Source organism: Lissotriton helveticus, chromosome 3_1 (genome assembly GCF_964261635.1).
Source record: "Lissotriton helveticus chromosome 3_1, aLisHel1.1, whole genome shotgun sequence".
In the NCBI taxonomy this organism is placed as follows: Eukaryota; Metazoa; Chordata; class Amphibia; order Caudata; family Salamandridae; genus Lissotriton; species Lissotriton helveticus.
In genome coordinates, this window is record NC_136061.1 from 1,111,340,784 (window position 1) to 1,111,361,102 (window position 20,319).

At 42.2% G+C, this 20,319-nt stretch overlaps 1 protein-coding gene across 1 annotated transcript in view; it reads right to left on the bottom strand.

Moving 5' to 3' along the window:
- The window catches only part of GALNT5 (polypeptide N-acetylgalactosaminyltransferase 5), a 249,518-nt gene that overhangs the window by 99,644 nt on the left and 129,555 nt on the right, over positions 1–20,319 (bottom strand). The window contains exons 3-4 of the mRNA XM_078681713.1: positions 12,907–13,026; positions 9,204–9,339 (exon numbers count right to left, since the gene is read on the bottom strand). Coding sequence (XP_078537839.1) covers positions 9,204–9,339; positions 12,907–13,026 — 256 coding nt within the window. The remainder of the gene's footprint in view (positions 1–9,203; positions 9,340–12,906; positions 13,027–20,319) is intronic.

Consider the following 20,319-nt stretch of genomic DNA (forward strand, 5'->3'; position numbering starts at 1 on the left):
CAGCACAGCATACAGATAGAAAAATATACATATTGTATGGGTTGATCTAGAAGTACATGCAAATCTTAAAGCAAAAAATATGTGCACGATATTGTGACCATGTAGCAGTTACCTCACAAAATATATTGTTCAATTAAGCTAATCTATTATTCTCTTTTATTAAAACATAACATTCACCAAAATATATAACAAGTACTGTGGAATGCTGAGCGTAGCACCTAGCTTCTGACAGTTATGTTTTCGCAGTTTTATCTCTTAACCCCTTAGCTGCGGCGGCTATTCCCGCGCAGTGTAAGGGGGCGGGGGGGCCGCGCGGCGCTCGCGTACTAGTGACGGAACTGCTCCGTCATGGCCCTCGGGTGAGCTGTGCTTATGACGGAACGGTTCCGTCAAGGCCCCGCCCGCCGCTCAGCGCAGGCGCTGAATAGGCGCCGCGCAGGCGCGGCGAGCGGGCCGTGACGGAACCGTTCCATCACCAGCACAGCCCACCCGAGGCTCGTGACGGAATGGTTAACGCAGGGGGTTAACTTATAGTAGACAATTTAAAAAACGCATATTATAAAGAATAATAATATATAAATAAATGTAATTGAACATTCGAAACGAACGTGCATGCACAATTTGAACTTATGTGATGTATATCTCCATTTATAATTTACGTATCATTCTGATATTTCCTGGAATATCTTTTTTTGGTCTGGTTTCAGTCAGCTTTCGGCAAAATTAAATTACATTACGCATAATTACCCATTATTTTGCTCTACAATTTAGCTCAAAATGCACGCTTGGGTCAATTTTTGGCTCGAGGACGAATTTAGAGAAAAGTACTTTGAACAACAGCCACACACGTTCTGTTGTTCCAAAGCGTTCCCAGTGATTTATTTACTGAGAATGCCGCTATTCATGGAACATTTTTACTGGAAATGACGTGTAGTTATACAAATGGCATAATGGCGTAATTTTGGGAATTTTGTGTAACAAGCATAATGTGAAATTCCTAAATATTACGTGAATGACGCTGGTCTTATTTGATTTCGCCTACGCCTTGTAAGGACATGACGCTATCACTTCTTCAAAAAATGTAATAACAAGCATTGTCACAGTCAATATATATTGCTTTTTTTAAAGAACCAATGTGATTCACAGTTTCATGCCATCAAAAGCTGCAATCAGCACTTTTCTGGTGCATATTGCAGTGTTTTAGGATTTTATTAGAGCTCCCTCAAGTTAGGCACAAGTGCTTACTGTAGCAGGCTGCAGTACCTTAAACCTTTACTAGTGGCTCTATAGGCATAACTTTCCCCTTTTACACAAAAACCACCATCTAAAGGCTGGTGCGAAATATACACACTGCAGATATTGAGGCAGGATGGGTATGGTAGGCTAAGTAAGGTATCTATGAGAGGGTTATTTTGGTAGATTAAGGAAGGTAAATAGATCAGGTATGGTAGGCAGGTATTTAGGTATGGTAGTGATGGAGCAAGGATTCACACATGAAGCGACTTGCTCGTATTCATGAACCTCGAATAATGTTAATAAAGTAACCAACATGTTTGTTTTACTAATTTTGCATATTTTTAAATCTACACGGGGTGTCCGAGTGAAGCTTGATTATGCTTGCATCTAAAATGGCTGCTGCTACGGGAGGGTTTCTTTGCGCATGCGTCTGTCATACTCACTTGACATGACGTATTTGTTACTTGGAGGGAAGCTGCCGCTTCTGCGCACTAGGGCTAATATGGCTGCTCTATGTTCTCACATGCGAGAAGCTTGCCCTGCTGCTTTCGCCAAGCTGTTCGTTCTGCCTAATCCTAATGCTATAGTTAAAATTAAGATAATGGGTATAGAGTAGAAATACATGGTATACAGTGTATTAATTTATTCTGTGTTCTAAAACTGTTTCTTTTCCATTTCATGTTACACTTTGAAAACTGGCCTGTCTCGTAACGCTGTACTCCATGTTTGTCGAAACTGCGACTGCGCGAGAATCGCAAGTCTCTGGAACAGTGACCTTTCGACTATATCCAAGGAGCTGACTGACTGAGAAGATGCTCCTGGGAACTTGCCCTTATGAACTCAAATTTTATACAGTGTATTTTTCAATAGAACATCCATTGTTAAGTGGAATGAAGACATCATGAGAACCTGAATTTCATGGGCGGGAACGTAAATTTGAATAAGAGATGGTATAAGTCTCAAATTTGGTATGGTGTGACGACCTCTCCTCCTTTTTTGTCCAATTGAAATTGGGAATCCTTACACTTGCATCATTGAGGGGTGGTACACTGACCTGGAAAATAGTATAACTAGCGTAGGTTTAGCTACAGAAATTGTTCGACTTGTCCGAATAGCTGACCTGTCACTGACCGAACGCACTCAATAGGTGACTAAGAGCAAAGGGCTGCGGAGCACTCTGTCAGAAGATTTGCTGACCCAATCGGGTTTCGAGAAGCTGAAGTGCTGGCGGAGCACTTTGTCGGTGAATCCGATAACCCAATCAGGGTTCTGACTGTTAGCTGCAGAGAGGGAGTAGCGCAGGCGTTGCAACTGAACTGCGGGTGCTGGTCTTAACCTTTGGTGGTCCGGTCCTGATCCAAATCTGGTTTATCCTGTCCTGCTTCTGATCTGCACCTGCTGGCCTACTGGCAACTGCAACCTTTGGGGTTTCTGTCCATAACTGACCCGTGGCCAGGGATGGTCTTCACACCATTCTAGGTAAATATAAATCTCTGTGGTAATCGTCATTATATTTTCTGTGTGTCCTTTTCTTTACCTTCCCTAAATCGACAAAAGCTTTGATTGCATATGTTCCTTTTCTTACCCTTCCCTTTGCAATGATCAATTTGTCATTTGATTTAATAGTGTGTTCCATTTTCTTACCTTCCCTATAGTTATAGGCTCCAATTATTTTTCGTGTTTGCATAATATGTTCCTTTTTCTTACGCACCCTTTGATGAGTGCTTAAAGGTGGTGTTTTATAGCATGTTCCATTTCTGTACCTACCCTTAGACATATGGTGCAAATCCGTTTGAAGTTTGAATAGCATGTTCCTTGTTCTTACCTTCCCTTTACATTGCTAAATGATTGGCATAATATATCTTTTGCATAGCTATACATTATTTCTGATTTTCGTTATTGAGAGTCTTATTGTGTTCAATCTATGGATCATGACCATTGATGAAGATTAGATAAAGAGTTTAAAACTTTCCTGAGTCTGCGGTTATTATATGAGTGCATATGTTATATCGCTACCAAAATTTTAATCTAACTCCCTGATCCAAAAGGATACAGGTACCAGTCACAAGGATTGGTAAGTCAATGGTATAGGACCTAGTAGGTAAAATATCTGGTAGTTAGAGCGTAGGCTACCTGACTTAAGAAATGTGTAATTGATTATGGGCCCAGGTGAGTATGGTAAATTTATAGTCGGGTGACCTGTGCGCTCTGTCAGTAGGTTAGGTATGGCAGGCAAACTGATAGCGCAGGTAGGTAGATATGACTATTTCAGTATGCCAATAGGTATGTATGATAGGTACATTTGGTAGGTATGATAGATTAGGTACTGTAGGTTAGGAATAGTAGGTAGATTAGGTATGATAGGTCAGATGTGGTGTTGTAGGTAGGTATTAGGCAAAGAATGTAACATACAGTAAGCATGGTATTTAAGAGAGGTATTGTAGATAGCTTTGTTGTGTTATGTTACACTATTTCTACTTCATATAGCACTTAAACTCATACCCAAAGGTATATCTTGGCCAAAACAGAAACACTGCAACACCCTAAAACAGCCGGGTCTTCAAGAGTTATTAAAACTTGAGAAAGTTGGAACAGCAATGAAGGTGGTATGGGAGTTGATTCCATGCTGATGGGGCGATAAAGGAGAAAGCCCTGCTGCAGAGCCAGGAAGCGCGAGTGCAGAGAATGGTCAGAAGTGCCTTGTCGCTAGATCTAAGTGTTCTAACAAGACAGTAGTTTCTCAGTTTGTCCTGCAGGCAGACGGGCGTGCCACCCATCAGAGCCTTATGAGTAAGGCAACAGATCCTGAAGACAGTGCACTTTCTGACCGGAGGTCAGTGTAAAGTTCTCAGGATGAGTGCAGAGGAAGAGCCTGTCAGAAGATTGCAAACCAGGCAAGCGGCCGTCTTTTGCACTATCTGGAGTTTGGCATTTAAGGTGTCATTGGCGGCCATAAGCAAGGCATTGCCATAATCCAGCCAACCAGGTTTTTTTTTGCAGAGACTGGGAACCAGGGGAAGACTTTTCTCAGGAGCCTCATGGTAGAGAAGTAGGGCCGGTAGGTAGCGGAGATGTGGTTCTTCACGGATAGTGGCTGGTCTGGTTAAATGTCCAGATTATTAATTGAAAGCCTGGGTGAGGGGGCTCCCCGAGTTCGGGAGGCCACCAGTCTGGGGGGCAAAATGCCTGGGCTTTGCGGAACCGCAATATTTCTGTCTTATCACTATTACGTTGAAGACAGTCTGCCATCATCCAGGCAGCGATCCTACTCATTCAGTCGATGAATCCGAGCTTTGCACCATCATAGTCCTGACCAAACGAGATGATCAACTGGGTGTCATCCGCGTATGATATTACATTAAAGACACAAGCTTTATCTCTCTGGGCAAGGTGGGCTACATAAATGTTGGACAACTGGCTCAGAGATGAGCCCAGAGCTACCCCTTTGTTGATGGAGATGGTGCAGGACTTAAATGACTCAGCATGATCGTCTCAGTTGGCTGTCTAAAAAAGTCAGCAAGCCATAGTAAGGTGCTACCACTGATACCAATCTAATGCAGTCTGCACAGTAGTATTTCACGTGAGATGGTGCCAAAAGCTGCAGACAGAATCAGAAGCATGAGCATGGCATGAGCGCCAGGATCTAAAGTAAGGTGGATGATGTCAGTAACTGCCACCTGAGCAGTCTCTGTGCTGCGGCCGGCTCTAAATCCCGACTGGGAGGCGTAAAGAATTTTAAAGTCATCAAGGAATGCCATAAGTTGTTTGTTCACCAGACTTTCCAAGGTATTGGTGGGTTAGGTATGGTGGGTAAGTATGATAGGTGAGTATGGTAAGTTAGATTTGGTACGTAGGTATGGTAGATTTTGCAGGTTAGGCATGGCTAGACATAATGAGCCTGATTCGCAAAGGTAACATACTTTTGAGTGATTTACAATTATAATTAAGTTTACTACTTTTTGCTCATTGTCAAAATCTGAGTTTAAGTTACTACTTAAAAAACAGTAGTAAGTTTAGCACCTCACATGGCCAACCGCTGATTCTGCAACAGCCTCCCATATAAAATAATGGTGGAAGAAAATTAAAATAACACCCATACAAAATAATCTTATATTAAATAACATTATTTAAAATAGTGAAAAATAGAAATGAATACAATTTAATGTTAAAAATATATCAAAATAGTACATTTTTATTAAGTATAAATTATTGTAATTCTCGACTTTTGAATTTAAAAATGAATGTAACAATAATATTTATTAAAATACAATTACATTAATTTACATTCATTCTGTGCTTCACTTTAATATTTATTAATGCATGATAAAACGTTAATTTGTTTCCTTAAAGTGGCATTCGTTTTTTTAGTTTAAACTTCAGAAAACAATGTATTTAATGCAATACATTTCCATTAAAGATGTATTTCAAAATAAATCTAATAGTGCTGTAGCTTTATTATCTTCTTCTGCATTAAAAATGAATATGTACAATTAATGTACACGAATATTTAACATAAACATATTTTAATATTTATTTCGAGTTAAATCATTTTTCTAAATCTTCTCTATATTGTACCATAGGAAGACTTTACAGTTGGATAGAAATCTCAGCAAGTTAAAGTATAAGAAAATTAAAAAAAATAATAAGTAGTACTAGTAAGAATTATCTAAAGGTCTTGCTTAAAATCACAGCACATTTACAGTTATAAACATAGCACCATTTATGCTCATAAATGATTTGTTTATTATATTTGATGATGCAATTCGCTTTTACTTATTCGCAGCCTAAATATAAAGTGTATGTCCTGTAGGAGACGAAAATGTATGATTCATTAGAACTATTCTATGTAGATATTTTCTTTCCTTCTAATATTACTTTTACTGCTACGTCTAGTACTACATAACATAATTAAGCTTTTTTAATAAGAATATTAATAACACAACCAACAAAACAACAATAATCATTGTGAGATTACATGCAGCTTGTAATGGAGTGTTAAATGATTTGCAAAAATTTTTGTGCACAAAGTAAAGCTATAAATGCACGTAGACCTTCTTAGAGATGTAAGGATACAACAGAACCATACTTTGAAAATACAAAACAAAAGAGGTGATTGCATTTGTATGATGTTTTCAATGTATGCTTTTTTTTTTTAAATTAAAGCTACAGTATATTATTATTAACATGTCCATCAATGGCAATAATGACTTATTGAGCTGTAATGTAGAAAGGGATGCCAACTGTGAAAAGATTACACTGTATTCATTAAGTTTTCACATGGACAGGATGTGGCTATTGACTGTGCCGAGCTCGTTCAGAGTTATTTGAGGATCTCTCTGTGCCTATTATCAATTTATATGATACTATGCATTCATCAAACAGTTCCAAACATATGGAGAGGATGCTAGACAATAAATTTACTTGTGGACAGTACACGTTGAGCACAGCACCGTCTGCACTATGTTTATTGATTGTTGAATACATTTAATAGATGGAGTTAATTTTTTTTCTACTCCAACACTGATTTTGTTTGGTGAAAAAAGGGGTACAGTAAGAATACATTCAGGCATAGTCGTATAATATGTCAGATAATATGCATCTATGAATAAATCTCGCTTAATAAGTGTATAGTATTGTTCAGTTACCATAGTCTGGTTTGGGTAGAAAGGATAGTCCATGTTCACAAATTTTCTGTGTTTTCTCAACATCTGTGATACAAATTTGGTACTCTCTATCTCTGAGTTTGTGGACAAAAACAAATCTACTCTGCTTTGGACTCTGGATGAAAACCCAGCCTTTTAATAATTAGGGTCCAATTTAAATGCTGGCCATTTGTGCACTCTGTCACAACAGTAACCAAGCATACATACCACCAATATTAAGGTCCGCTCACCCGATTTAAATGGTGTTGGACCTTTGGTTTGTCTCCGTCTGCCTGCCACACGGTGAAGGGATGCGGGACATCAATTTTTCAATGGCAGCTTGTGCTGTGGGCCTTTTTCGCCCGCTGCACAAACTGACATTAAAAAATGTATGTTTCCGACCGCCCATAGTTTGGTGGCATCCAAATTCTGCGGCTGGAACCGCCGACCTATGGTCGAGCGGTTCCAGTCCCCAGGGTTCGACTGACATCATAATCATCCCCAAAGTAAGGTTCAGGCATCATTCTGGAGTGCATGACTCATGTTTCCTACGGGAAGTATGTGAGTGAGAACAATTGTACATAAGCAGCTTCCCCGCCCATAATCTGACTTCTGGGTTAAGGAAGAATTGGCGCACACGCCGGCGGAGCACACCGGTAGTCAATCCTCAAAAAATCAAAACAGTATTGTGCGCTCCCAGTAACTCAAGGGTCTACCAGGTATTAAGTTCAAGGGTGTTTATTCATTTAACACCATGTTTCGGCTTCCAGGTAAGCCGAAACATGTTGTTAAATAAACACCCTTGGACTTAATACCTGGTGGACCCTCGAGTTACTGAGAGCGCACAATACTGTTTAGATTTTTTGAATATATATATATATATATATATGCATATATATATACATATGTACCAAATACATACACAATACAATCATAAGTAATATAAACAAAAATATGTTAAGTAATTGAGGCAATAATTAATTAATTTAAAAACCCAAAAACACATTTACTAAAAATACTATAAACATTAAAACAAATTCATGAATAAAAACAAATAGTATAACATAAATTTTTGTTTTACGTAATGCTTTAAAATCTATTTAACCATAATATGAAAACTATTGGAGTCTAAAAATATTAAATATACTATTGCCATTCTAGTTTATGAAACAGTAGGGAAAGAGTGGGACTTTGGAGGGATACGTTTACTATTCCCGCTGTAGTCTGGGCAACAGTAGGGAAAGCATTGGAGTTTGGAGGGATTACATTTACTGTTCCCACTCCTGTGCAACAGTAGGGAAAGTGTTGGACTTCAGGTGGGTTAAATGTATTATTTCCTTAGATCAGCCATTGAGAGGAAGCGACAGTTCCTGAATCATTACAGAGTGGTATGGGGTCAGCAAGACGTCTGATGCCACCCCACTCTGTGAAGAAGTGTCACCGATGGGCACTTCGCCCTGGGTATGTCAGGGCTTAAAATTTAAGCGCCCAGGTCAAGGGCTATCAGTGACACTCTCTCTCCTCATGAGAGATCCTTGAGGCGTCTTACCAGGCTGAGGATGTCACACCCACCGGGATGTAACATCTTCAGCTCGGCAAAGTTCCGCTCAGGCAACCAGGCACCTGTGCATTTAGTGCATGCATATCACCTGGCTGCCAGCCCTGAACAAGAACAGTGCCTGTCAGGCTGACCTTTGCTCGACCTGACAGAAATTCTTCACTTCAGGAAAGAGGTGAGGAGGCACCGGCCCCTCTGCCCTTAAGGATGGGCCGCTTCTGCTTTGTATATATTTTTGGGCTTGTTGGATTCAATTATTGTCACAATTATTGTACTATTCCCTGAACGTTTTCTCACAGTGCACAACAAAAAAAAATTCCACAGGCAATGGTAAACCGGAAAACTTCGCAGGCAAAATATATGTATGTGTGGGGTATTTGTACAGCACAAACCTAGCCAAAGGATAGTGTAGTCAAAGGCAAAGTGTATTTTCTAAATTTCTTTCCCTGATTCAGCTTTTCTCAACAAATGGTAGAAGAGGAGCCCAGACACCCATCATGATAAAATATCTGTAGGTAAGTGGTACTTACATGATGAAAAAAAAGGAACAATGTTAAATGAATCAGTGTAAATAAAATACATGTTTAGTCCTATTTGAATCCTCAACAAAGTACAAAATAATTATTAGTTTTTACTGACAGCAATGGAATTTATTTTTTCATTCATGCATATCGGAGTGAGGGAGGAACCCCGCTGGGTTCTATGTTTCAGTTTTACCCGTCAAACACTTAATACAATTCAGCACTTTTGATATATTCGACATTTACCTCATGTCTTTGTCACTGACGACTTCAATTACAGGACATGATACTTTCTTTCTGTTTAAGTACACACTTTCCAGAAGGGGCTCTAACCACCCGACATTGCATTCCACATGAGAATCCAGGAAAGTCAAAACCTCACCTAAAAATAGCAAACAACATTTAAGATATCGTGTGATTAAAATCAGATCAAAAACATTTTCATACACAATTAGAAGAATAAAAATGTTTAACAGCATAAATAACTGTGTGTCACTTGAAAAAACTCAAATTTAAAAATAATCTATTAAGTGACACCTATGTATCCTATTATATACCTCCCACTTAAACAATTCCACCATAAAAGTTTAATTTCGTAAATATTTTAACAAAGAATGTTCGTAACTTGTTAAAGAGTGCTATATTCTCACATCATTATATATACTAACATGGCTGACGTTTGATAAATGAAATGTCAACCTCATAGTGGGCAATAAAAAGGATTTCCTTTCAAAGTGCAAAATCGTGCCAAAAAGCTGCTGTAAAGATAATGATTCCTTATTACACAATGAACACACCCAAGTGTATTCATTTAATGTATCATTATCACAAAAACTTAATTTTATCTAATTTTCTGCCCCATTTTTAATTTCAAGTAATAAAAGGAAACAATGGTTCCTTTAGGGTGAAGTGTGAACCTCAACTTCCATGGAAGGTAGCAATTAACCATCGACTGATGGGTTTTGTATGCAACAACACCGTTTTATTCAATTGTATCACAAGAACAAGAAAAATGGTTTGGTTTTCACACTAAGGTTCATTAAAGATACACTAGTGGTCCCAAACAACGCAAAGGCGCAGTGAGAGTGAAATTAGTGAATATGTGGTGCGCTGGTGCCTTACAGTATTTATATATGAATATTGACTGATTAAGGATGCAGTGACGGTATATACACACTCTGGCACAGAATGAAATGCCCAAAAATCAAATAAAAAACAGTACACTATTATTGCGTTGTCAGTGTTTTGATGCCATGCAGTTAACGTGGCAGGGTCATCAACAGGACATAGACTGCGAAACACCCCTTAAATGGAATGTCAAGGTGGATATTCAATATATGCCTCCACAAAGGATTCTGCCTTTGTGGTTGGATCAAGTATGGTAAACAACGACCAAATCGAGTGTGTGAGGTGCCTGGAGAAACTTCTATTCAGGACAAATTGTACATCATGTCCAAATTATGTAGGGCTCCAACCTCTAGAACATAACAAGTAACGAGGAAATCAATGTTATTTGAAAACGTTACTGGGCAGTTGCATTGAAAGGATGTAAAATTCATTGTGACTTCAAGCTTCACCAGACACAATAGAATACCCCACACAGTCATCTTTGAGAGAGGCCCAGAGGCTACCACATGACACCCATAAGGGTGGTGTACCTGCCCTTATCCAAGCCTGGCAGTGGGCCCATTGCTCTCAACCTCTGCCTTTCTCTGTACCCTGCAGGACACACAGAGCCTTTACCGTTCACTCCTTTTGCAGCTCAGTGTCACTGGGGCTTCAGAAGGAGGGAGGGTGAATGCTACTCAGCTCCTGGGTCTCCTTGCCTTGGCTGAACTACAAAAAGAAGTTCAGCCAAGCCATATAGAGCCAGGGCCTGATTTCTGACAGCCTGCTTTTGCAGCTCTTGCTATGAATGATCAACAGTTAACAGTTGTGGCCCTGTATGTGGCTGTTGACAGTTTAACATTGCTACGCTAACAAATGATGGACAGAATGCAGAATAAATCATACATTCACCCCAAGTCAAGAGCATCCTGGGACCGGTTTCTGGGTATTTCCGTTCATCAGCGAGGGTAGCTTGAATCCAGAGGCACAGTGAGCAAGGGAACCAAGTCTGGGCCCACCCATCCCACTTAGAGTGAAAAATGCTACGCAAACAAATGATGGAGGGAATGCAGAATAAATTATACATTCACCCCCAGTCAAGAGATCTGGATTAAAACCATAGTTCTTTTGCTCACCATGCCACCCCAGTTTAGACCCAGCCATATGCAAATCAGTCTTGACCATGTGCCTCATGGGAACAGTCCAGACCGAACTGCCAAGCCAGGTCCTCCCTGGACCGGGAACAAGCATCCTGGGATCGGTTTCTGGGTATTAACCAAAATGATGTATTTTGGCCCAGATAACTGTACTGGGGTAAATGTATGACACTGTTCTGCATTCTGTCCGTCAACTGTTGTTTTTGCATTTGTCACCCTGAGTGGGACGGGTATGCCCATACGTGGGTCCCTGCTTATTTCCAGTCCAGGGAGGAACTGACTTGGCAGTTCGGGCTGGACTGTTCCCATGAGGCACAGGGTGAAGACTGATTTGCATATGGCTTGGTTCAAACTGGAATGGCATGGTGAGAAAAAAAATTATGGATTTAGGCCCAGATCTCTGGACTGGTGTGAATGTATGACATTGTTCTGCATTCTGTCCATCAACTGTTGTTTTGCGACAGTTGAACATTCACAGCAGGTTCTGTAAAACAAAGGCTTCGGAGCCATGTGGTATTTCAACCCCTTTGTTTTCTCAATTACGATATTCCGCCCTCAAGAAGCAGAATGTACTAACAGCTTTATAGCCCACTGTAGTTGGGTTGTACCAGCCACTAAAGGCTTGCTTACTTGTTCAAGGCCCTCACCTTCAGCTCAGGCCTTTAACGCTAGAGCAGATCTTTAATGGCCAGTATAGCCTGCTACAGCGTACTATAAAGCTATATTAGAACATTGGGATGTTGGGTGCATACTTGAAGGCAGTGAAGTAGCTCTGAGACAATAATGCCTGGTACCAACATTTTGCTCTTACATTCCAAAGCTTTTCTTTTTGTTTCTCACTGTTCACTTTATAGCATTCTACCCAAAGTGCTTGGAATATTCTAATAGCCGAATAAAAACATTTGTTCAAGGTCCTCATCCTCATTATAGAGCCTTTAACAACCATTTTTGCAGTCAACTCTGGGTTACAATGCTGAAATGAGTACCCAAATCAGATGACTCCTACCTATAAACAAGCGTTGTCAAAGCCAATAGGTTTTCCCAATGGGTAAGCTATTCTGTCTTAGCCACTTTGGTGGCGGCGAGTAATGTGGGGGGGCAAGTGGGCAATGGGACACTTAAGTTCTATCAAGCAGCCAGTGCTAGCCACTTCAAAGCGTTTTTTCAGGTTTTTTTTTTACTTCTGGGAGGGAGAAATAAACATTGTTGGGAGGGAAGGTGTTGGGGGGTGAAGAAATAGGGAAGAGAGGGCGGGTGGGAGATATGAGAAGAAGGGATATGGGGTGGGTGGCGGAAGGTAAAAAAAGTGCTATGAAGTGGCCAGCTTTAACCGCATCATAACTTTTTTTTTTTATAGAAATACTACCTGAATCACAGTGCGAGCAGCTGAGGGCCAGTGGAAGGACACAAATTAAACCTATTTAATCTGTGCTTTGTTCATACACCACCAAAAGAAAAGGTAGTGACGCATGGCAATCGCTGCCAAATTAGAAGGCAGCTAAGAAGAGTGACATTGCTGCAAATGAATGGTAAGTAAAGGCCAGGTTCCAAGCACATAACAGCTAGGGCATGCTCATGCAGGCGAAACCTAAAAAGGCACTAGAGCAGAATGGTAGGACATAGTGTTCTCACACACAATGAATCATCAACTCAATTCACACAAAGGAAAATCATTCACACGTTACCTGTAGCAATGTCTGCTCCCGCCAGTCTTGCTCGTATTAATCCATACCTCTCCTTCAGGTGAATAATTCGTACCTTGGGAAACTGAGACATATACTTGTCTAAATTGTCTTTCAAGTATTCTAAACAGAAATAGAATGAATGTTACTTAATGACCACTTTTGGAGGAAAAATAAACTTTATATTGAAAAGATTCGCAATAAATTAAAAGTCCATCAGATTTCCAATTACTTATTAAATAAGTGGCAATTTAAAAAATATACTGAAATACTTGGGACGAGTCCAACATTCACAAACGTCCATACATGAAAATGCAAGTTACTTTGAAAATAATGCACTTATAGTAATAAAAGTTAAAATATACTAATACTTGTAAAGCGCTGAGACAAACTGAACAAATGTTGGTGAAACGCTTCCATGTGTTATACTGTGGCTATTTCTTTAACAATCATTTCTATGCAGCAATCAAAATGTATTACATCAAAAACAAAGAGCTTTTTTAAGCTGGCTTGTACCACAGCTTTAGCTGTCTACCAGAGTTCATTTTTCTCCCGAAAGACTAATAACAAGCATTTGCAATGCAATAGGTCTCGCATTTACGCGAGTTTGAGCTATTCGCATTGTAAATGACAATGCAGGAGGGCGGTTACTAACTACTAAAGGGAAAGTCACACACTCTATATGCGTGTTTGTTTAGTAGGACGATTAACAGAACCCAGTAAGAAGCCTTTTAGGACCAGAATACAAGGCACGTTGGCATGTCACAGTGCACCCTATCTGATGAATATGCATGTCCGATGTTTACGCATTGATGACACATATCCAAATTGAACATCTGAATCCACCTTCTATGCAATATTTCATTATTAATGCAAATTGTGCTTGCCGGTTACAAATGTTTTTAGTGATACATTTGCGGACATGTGCGGTCCAACTGTGGGGACAGCCACAGTTGTGTTTTAGCACTGGCGTTATTTTTTTACCTGTAGAATATTCCTTGTGTTGTCAGCTAGACATAACAAGCATTGGCATAGCCAATAGGTCTCGCCTTTGGGACCGTATAGGTATTTAGTTATGCAGCACAATATCCTTACTACAACAACATTATTTGTTGCATGGCTAAACACTTATAAGGTCCAAAAGGCGAGACCTGTTGGCTATGCCAATGCTTGTTCTGGTGAGAGATGTCAATAAACTATGGCACCCGGTGTTGGTATCAATGAAGGAACAAAAAAAGTAACACCAGACAACAGATGCACAGCAGAAATAAAAGGGGTTGAAGGAGAGGTTACATTTCAGTTCTGAATATTTGCTGCAAAAACCTTTCATCAAACTTTATCAGAGCACAACCTCCAAAAACATTCCAGGATAATTTGGCAAGTACATCTCTTGGGTGCAATGACCCTTCGCAGACGGGATTAAAATAACTGAACAGAATTATACAGAAATTAATTTTACTTCAGAAAGAGAAAACATTCAAGAAAGGGACTGCCATGAAACAAACAGAACTACATATGATGTCTGTAGAAATTATCTGCACGTCCCTGATCAAAGGAAATAATATTTCTACTATAAAAAAGCACTGAAACGTTTCCTAACAAAAGAAATGATCAGAGACTTTTACAGCAAAACCAGTTGTCAGTTGCATGACACAGCAGCAGTGAATGTTAAAATATTAACTTTACTAACATGGTGTCTTTGTAAACTTATTTCAAATGGAATGTGCCATGAAATAATTAAGGGATACTTTACTAGGTTTAATAACAGTCACTTGGGAAAATATGATTATTAACAGAATTAGGTCGGTAAAATGTAGGTATGAGATTTCTCGCCTTACAACTATTAAATAAGTAGCAGGCCCCACTGGAGACAGTAGGGCCTCACAATCAGACACTAGTAAAACATAACAAGTGCATTGCTCAACTGACTCCGGGGTGCACACCCTGGAACGGCTGTGAAGCTGGGAGACGGGCTGCCGGGCCCAGAGCCTGGTCCTGTAGCGGTGCTGACAATCTGGGAGACACCCGAATCACCAGCATCCACCAGGTGGCCTAGGCTGCACAGAGCGGCGGCGCACCATAGATTTTCAAACACACCCGTATGAGGTGTCACGAGTTGGGAAGCCAGAGGGGCTGCAAAGCCGGTACTCTGCAGTGGAGGCCCTGAGATGAGGCTGCGTAGTACACCGTAGAGGCTGAAACTGCTGCAGTCCAAAGTGAAGATCCGGGCAGCGGAGGTTGGAGCTGGCTAGATATCTGGTCGTAGGCCGAAGCCGACTGACAACTGGAAAGCACTAATTGAGTGTGGGACCGTAAGCAGTTACCAAAGTCGTGTAGCAGCAGGGAGCGCGAGCGAAAAGGAGACGGAGAGGGCGGAGCGAGTGAGTGGCGTGGCCAGGACGTGTGGGCGAGTAGAGAGGCGCACGCGCACTCGCTTGGGAGGGCAGTCTGCTCTTTTTGGAAGCACATACTTGCGCACCCCTGCTCGCTCCCGCAAGGTGGATGCCGCCACAAACAAGAGTGTGTGCTTCCGAAAAGAGCAGAGCGACGGCTAAAGGTCCTCCTATGCAGCGCATGCGCGCTGCGTAGGCGAGACCTAAAAAAAGGTATGTACAATACCACATAGAATGTAACTGGGTCTATTATAAGCCATTTGTAACTGGCCAACTGAAATCTACATCACTGGGGTCCTAATGTCTGCTGCCCCTATGATAATTCTCTGGAGAGCACGACTGAAAGGATGTGATATTTTGATGGGTATAAACTCTCGAGCTATTTCTATTCAGGGTAACCTCTTTTTTGGTGAACTGTAAATGTTCTAGCGCTTGATAGACGTGGCCCTCCAGCAAATGTTCTAGCGCTTGAGACGTGGCCCTACGGCAAATGTTCTAGCGCTTGAGACGTGGCCCTATGGCAAATGTTCTAGCGCTTGGGAAGCATGGCCCAGGGGTTAATTCATTATTGTTTTACCACTTCCTGTTTCCAATTCTGGCTACCCCCAGTTGACCAACATGTGTGATCTTTGGCAAAGCAACAACCTAACAACCTGCGAAAGTAACCTCTAGTAACTTTCATCCATAAGTACTCTTAATAAGTAGCCTTGGACCATGTTCAGCTAAGTTGTAGCGCTATTAAAGAGACAGGTTCGCTGTTTAGTGCCATACATAAAACAACCCTTGGACGGACAGTCCCTGCCTATTTGTTAACTTGAGGTGGGCAGCAGGGCGGCACCGGGTGAGGGGGCGTCTGTGTTCCCAGGGCCCTGTTTGAAGTTGTACCCCCGGACGTGTGTATTCCCAGTGGCACCAGCCCCCTCACACAAATTTTTTTTTATTGGAGGGGATGTTTATTGTCTGCGGCCTGCGCGGACCCCCGCCAGCCCCCCAGAGGAAGCCTTAACAATGGCATCTGTACAGGACCCCAGTTTCACCCCCTCCTCCCGGCCCTCCTCACACTGCACCCTGCTGAAAGGGGTTCACACCTGGACGTGCCTGGGGTGTGCCCTGCCCAGTGGCTTCTGCTGCAGAAATTGTCGGGCATAAGCAAAAGTGGAGTGCTTACTGCAACAGACCGCGCATCTCCATGGGAAGGAGCCTGGAGATGCGGCGTCACGAAGGTGACGACATCCTGGTCGAGGACGGACCTCTGTGGCATCGGCGTTTATGAGGCCAAGCCGGCAAGAGGAGGTACAGAGGTGATGCAGCTGATCGTGCAGCGGAGGCCAGGCGCTGTCGTGTGGGCGGGACTGCAAGCCAGTGGAGGAGACGGCTGCAGGTCAATGCTTCCTCTCCTCTACCCATGCCCAGGTAGAGGAGAGGAAGAGTATGTGTACTTGCAGTCAAGAGGCCAGCACAGGCCCGTCTGAAGCACGGGGTCTCCCCTCCCTCTAGTGGTGACAAGGTGGAAGTGCGCAGGAATACCAGCTGAGACAGAAGAAGTGTCTCCAAAAGCCCAGTACAATAAATAACAAGGTGGAAGAGATGCGGCGAGATGATGCGCGCGCGCATAATCTGCTGTCCGGGCAGGCACGGCAGCGTGCACATCTGCTGTCCCCCTTAGGACACAAAACTCTCAACAATAGAGCTCATTGCTAGGCGAGACCTAAAAAGAGTGGCCTTTGGATCAGCCCGCTTTAGCCACTGCTTGTTCGAATTGTTAACGAAGAAGCCCATGCCAACATCCCATAAACTATGCAAAATACAAGTAAATAGCAGTTAAAGAGAGTGGTTTTTATTAGGTCAAGCCTGGGCAGCACATGCGCTTCTCTGTGACGCATGTTGTATTAAAGTATGGCCTTGAAGCCCAGTCTACTCTCTGCCCATATTTTCATTGATTTGTGTCATTGTCGTTCATGAATGCTGGCTTCTGATTTGGTAATGGGATTGTTAGTCCCTCCTCTTCATTTGTAACCTCCCATGAGGACTGGCCCTTTTACTTCTGTTGTTACACTGTATGCCTTATTTAGTCTGTAAGCACTATTTTTTTTATTAGTATCTCCTACTGCAGGAACATCATGCTTTCCTGCAACATTCAGTGCACCACTTTCCAAGCAATAGGTCTCGCATTTACAATAGATTGAGCTATTGGCATTGTAAATGACAATACCATTTATTTATGTATTAATAATCAAAACAGATAAATAAAAGGCATTGTCATTTACAATGCCATTAGCTTAAACTCTCGCAAATTCGAGACCTATTGCATTGCAAATGCTTGTTAGACTCTAGTCGCCAAATATTTCAAGCAAAGGCTGGTATTGAGAATAGAAGCCACACTCCCCGTTCCACCTGCCTTTTCCACCTTGCATTTTTGAACTACTTAAGTCGCTGAGAGTCAGGATCGAAAAGTAATGGAATAGCATCACTCGGTGGTCCAATCCCAGGGCCTCATACACCCTGGCACTGCCCTTTTTGAATTGTGCTCATTAAGGGCTAGCAGTAGAAATTAAACTAAGACCGGCGGATTCTGGCAAGGAAATGAAAGTAAAGACATTTCTTGTCAGAACGACATTTTTTGTGTTTTCCTCAAGCTCAACACACAAGAAGGACCGCGCTGCTTTGGAACGCACAAATAGATTTTGTTTGAAAGGAGCTCTGCAAAAGTAGCTTGTGCAGATATCCGAGAGGACGGTGAAAATACATTCTCAAACTGATTACTTTATTTCATGAAAAGAAATCAGTATTTTTGGGGAAAATATAAAGCTATTGGTATCTTTTTGTGTAATAGGCACTCTCCCTAAGGTCTACCTCGAAAAGCATGCTTAATACAAGTACCTAAGCAGGGCCACCCCGTAGCTGTCTGTGTGGAGGGGCCATGTCCTTGTAAAAGGCAAAAACATAAATACAACACCATTACAAATACATGCTAATCATTCATTCATTCATTCATAAATCTTTATTTCGGTAAGTTTACCACCATAAAAGATATACAAAAATCCATTTCATAATTATTAAGACAATAAAACATTTAAAAACATTTCAAGTCCATCAGAGTCCATAAAAATTTTCGATAATGCAGAGTTTCACGTTTTTGCTACAGTGAAAATCAATAGCCAGCCTTAAGGCACTGACTTCTGAGAAACCACATTGCACCTAGATATTTGGCCACAGCAAAAACAATGGGTTCAGACAAGTCTGTTTTCAGCACTCTAAACGCGGCCAGACACTCCACAAACCCCAAATTCCTGCATACAGGGACGATCCATTTCTTGCGGGAGTCGTTGTAGGCCGGGCAGAAAAAGATTATGTGGAGCTCAGATTCGTTGGCCACTCTACAAGCCGGGCATAAACTAACTGTTGATTCGCTCCACTTGGCAGTTAGAACTCGGAGTGGAAGGGTCCCATGCCTCCATTGCAAGTAGAGTTTCCTGAGTAAAGCAGAGTATAGTTTGTCCAAGGCTGGTTCAAAACTGTAGGTGTCCTTAAAGCGTAGGAATGACTCCGTGAGTGTCCCCAAATTTTGCCGACGACAGAGTGCCGCTAGTTTACTGTCATAGTAGACCTTTGCCAGTCTCTTTTTGGGAATTAACGGGCATGTGGATAATGGATCAGACCAGAGTGTCGATAGGCCTAGACCCTCCAGCTCAGTTTTAATAAATTTAAGCCATTTAATTTTCCCAGCATTAGGCATAGCTAGCACCTCCTGTAGACCCTGCCTATAACTGATCAGTTCTGGGACTGCCCACAACCTACGCCAATAAACCAAGGGACACAGTGCCAGTTCTTCACTTAAAGGTCGCAGCCCTAAACAAGGGGCGTGCTGGGCGGAAGTCGTACCACCCGCCTAATAAACTTGTTCTCCTCTCTCGCCAGTTCTGGTGAAGCTACATGACCCCATAACTCACAACCATACATAGCGGCCCCCCTTGCCTGTGCCCTGTAAATCTGGAGGGGTGGGCAGACGGGTTTGATGGATGACCTGTTTTTTCCCATGAGCCTCATAACCCCTCCCGAGTACTGGGCCAATGTAAGTAGTGCTTTCTCTTGTTGTGTGCACCAAGTCATATTCTCATTTAACATGAGTCCGAGGTACTCAAAAGTGCGCACCCTTTCAAGTCTGGTCTGGCCAATGGTAGGGTTAAATCGTAGTTTTGGCGGGGGATTGAAAACCATAAATTTGGTCTTTAGAATTTTGATTTCTAACCCATGATCCCCACAAAAATCCACAAAGCCATTTAAAACGCGTTGTATCCCCATTGGGCACTTTGATAGCAGCAGGGTGTCATCAGCGAACATAATCGCCGGCACCCTGCTGCCTGCCAACTTGGGAGCATCAGAGTTGGCAACCCCATTGAGGTGGGGGATTACCCCGTTGACGTAGAGGCAGAACAGGGTTGGTGCGAGCACACAACCCTGCCTTACCCCCCTGTCAACGGGGAACCGGTTCGACAACGCCCCCTCCTTACCACACCTCACCTGGGCAAAGTTGGCAGTATGGAAAGGAATAATCATCTCCAGCAAGCCCCCGGGGACCCCCAGTTTGGCCAACACCTCCCAGAGTTTTCTACGGGGAACCAGGTCAAAGGCCGCCCTCAGGTCCACGAATACAGTATAGAGGCTGCCACCCCCCAACTGTACCGTTTTCCAGAAAATGAGGGCGAGCCAAAAGACCTGGTCTGTGGTGGAGATCTTCCTTCTGAATCCCGCTTGGAATGGACTCTGAATGTCATGTTCCAACATCCATTCCGTCAGACGATCCAGAAGTAGCCTAGTGAAGAGTTTCTGGGAAACGGCTATCAGGCTTATTGGCCTGTAGTTGGCTGGGAGCAGAGGCGAGCCCTTCTTAAATATGGGGACTATCTCTGCCCCCAGCCAAGTTGGGGGGATCATCATGCCGTTCACAATAGCATTGAACAGCACCCTCAAATACGGTGCCCAGATCTTAACTTCATGCTTGTAAAGGTCGCCTGGAAGCTTG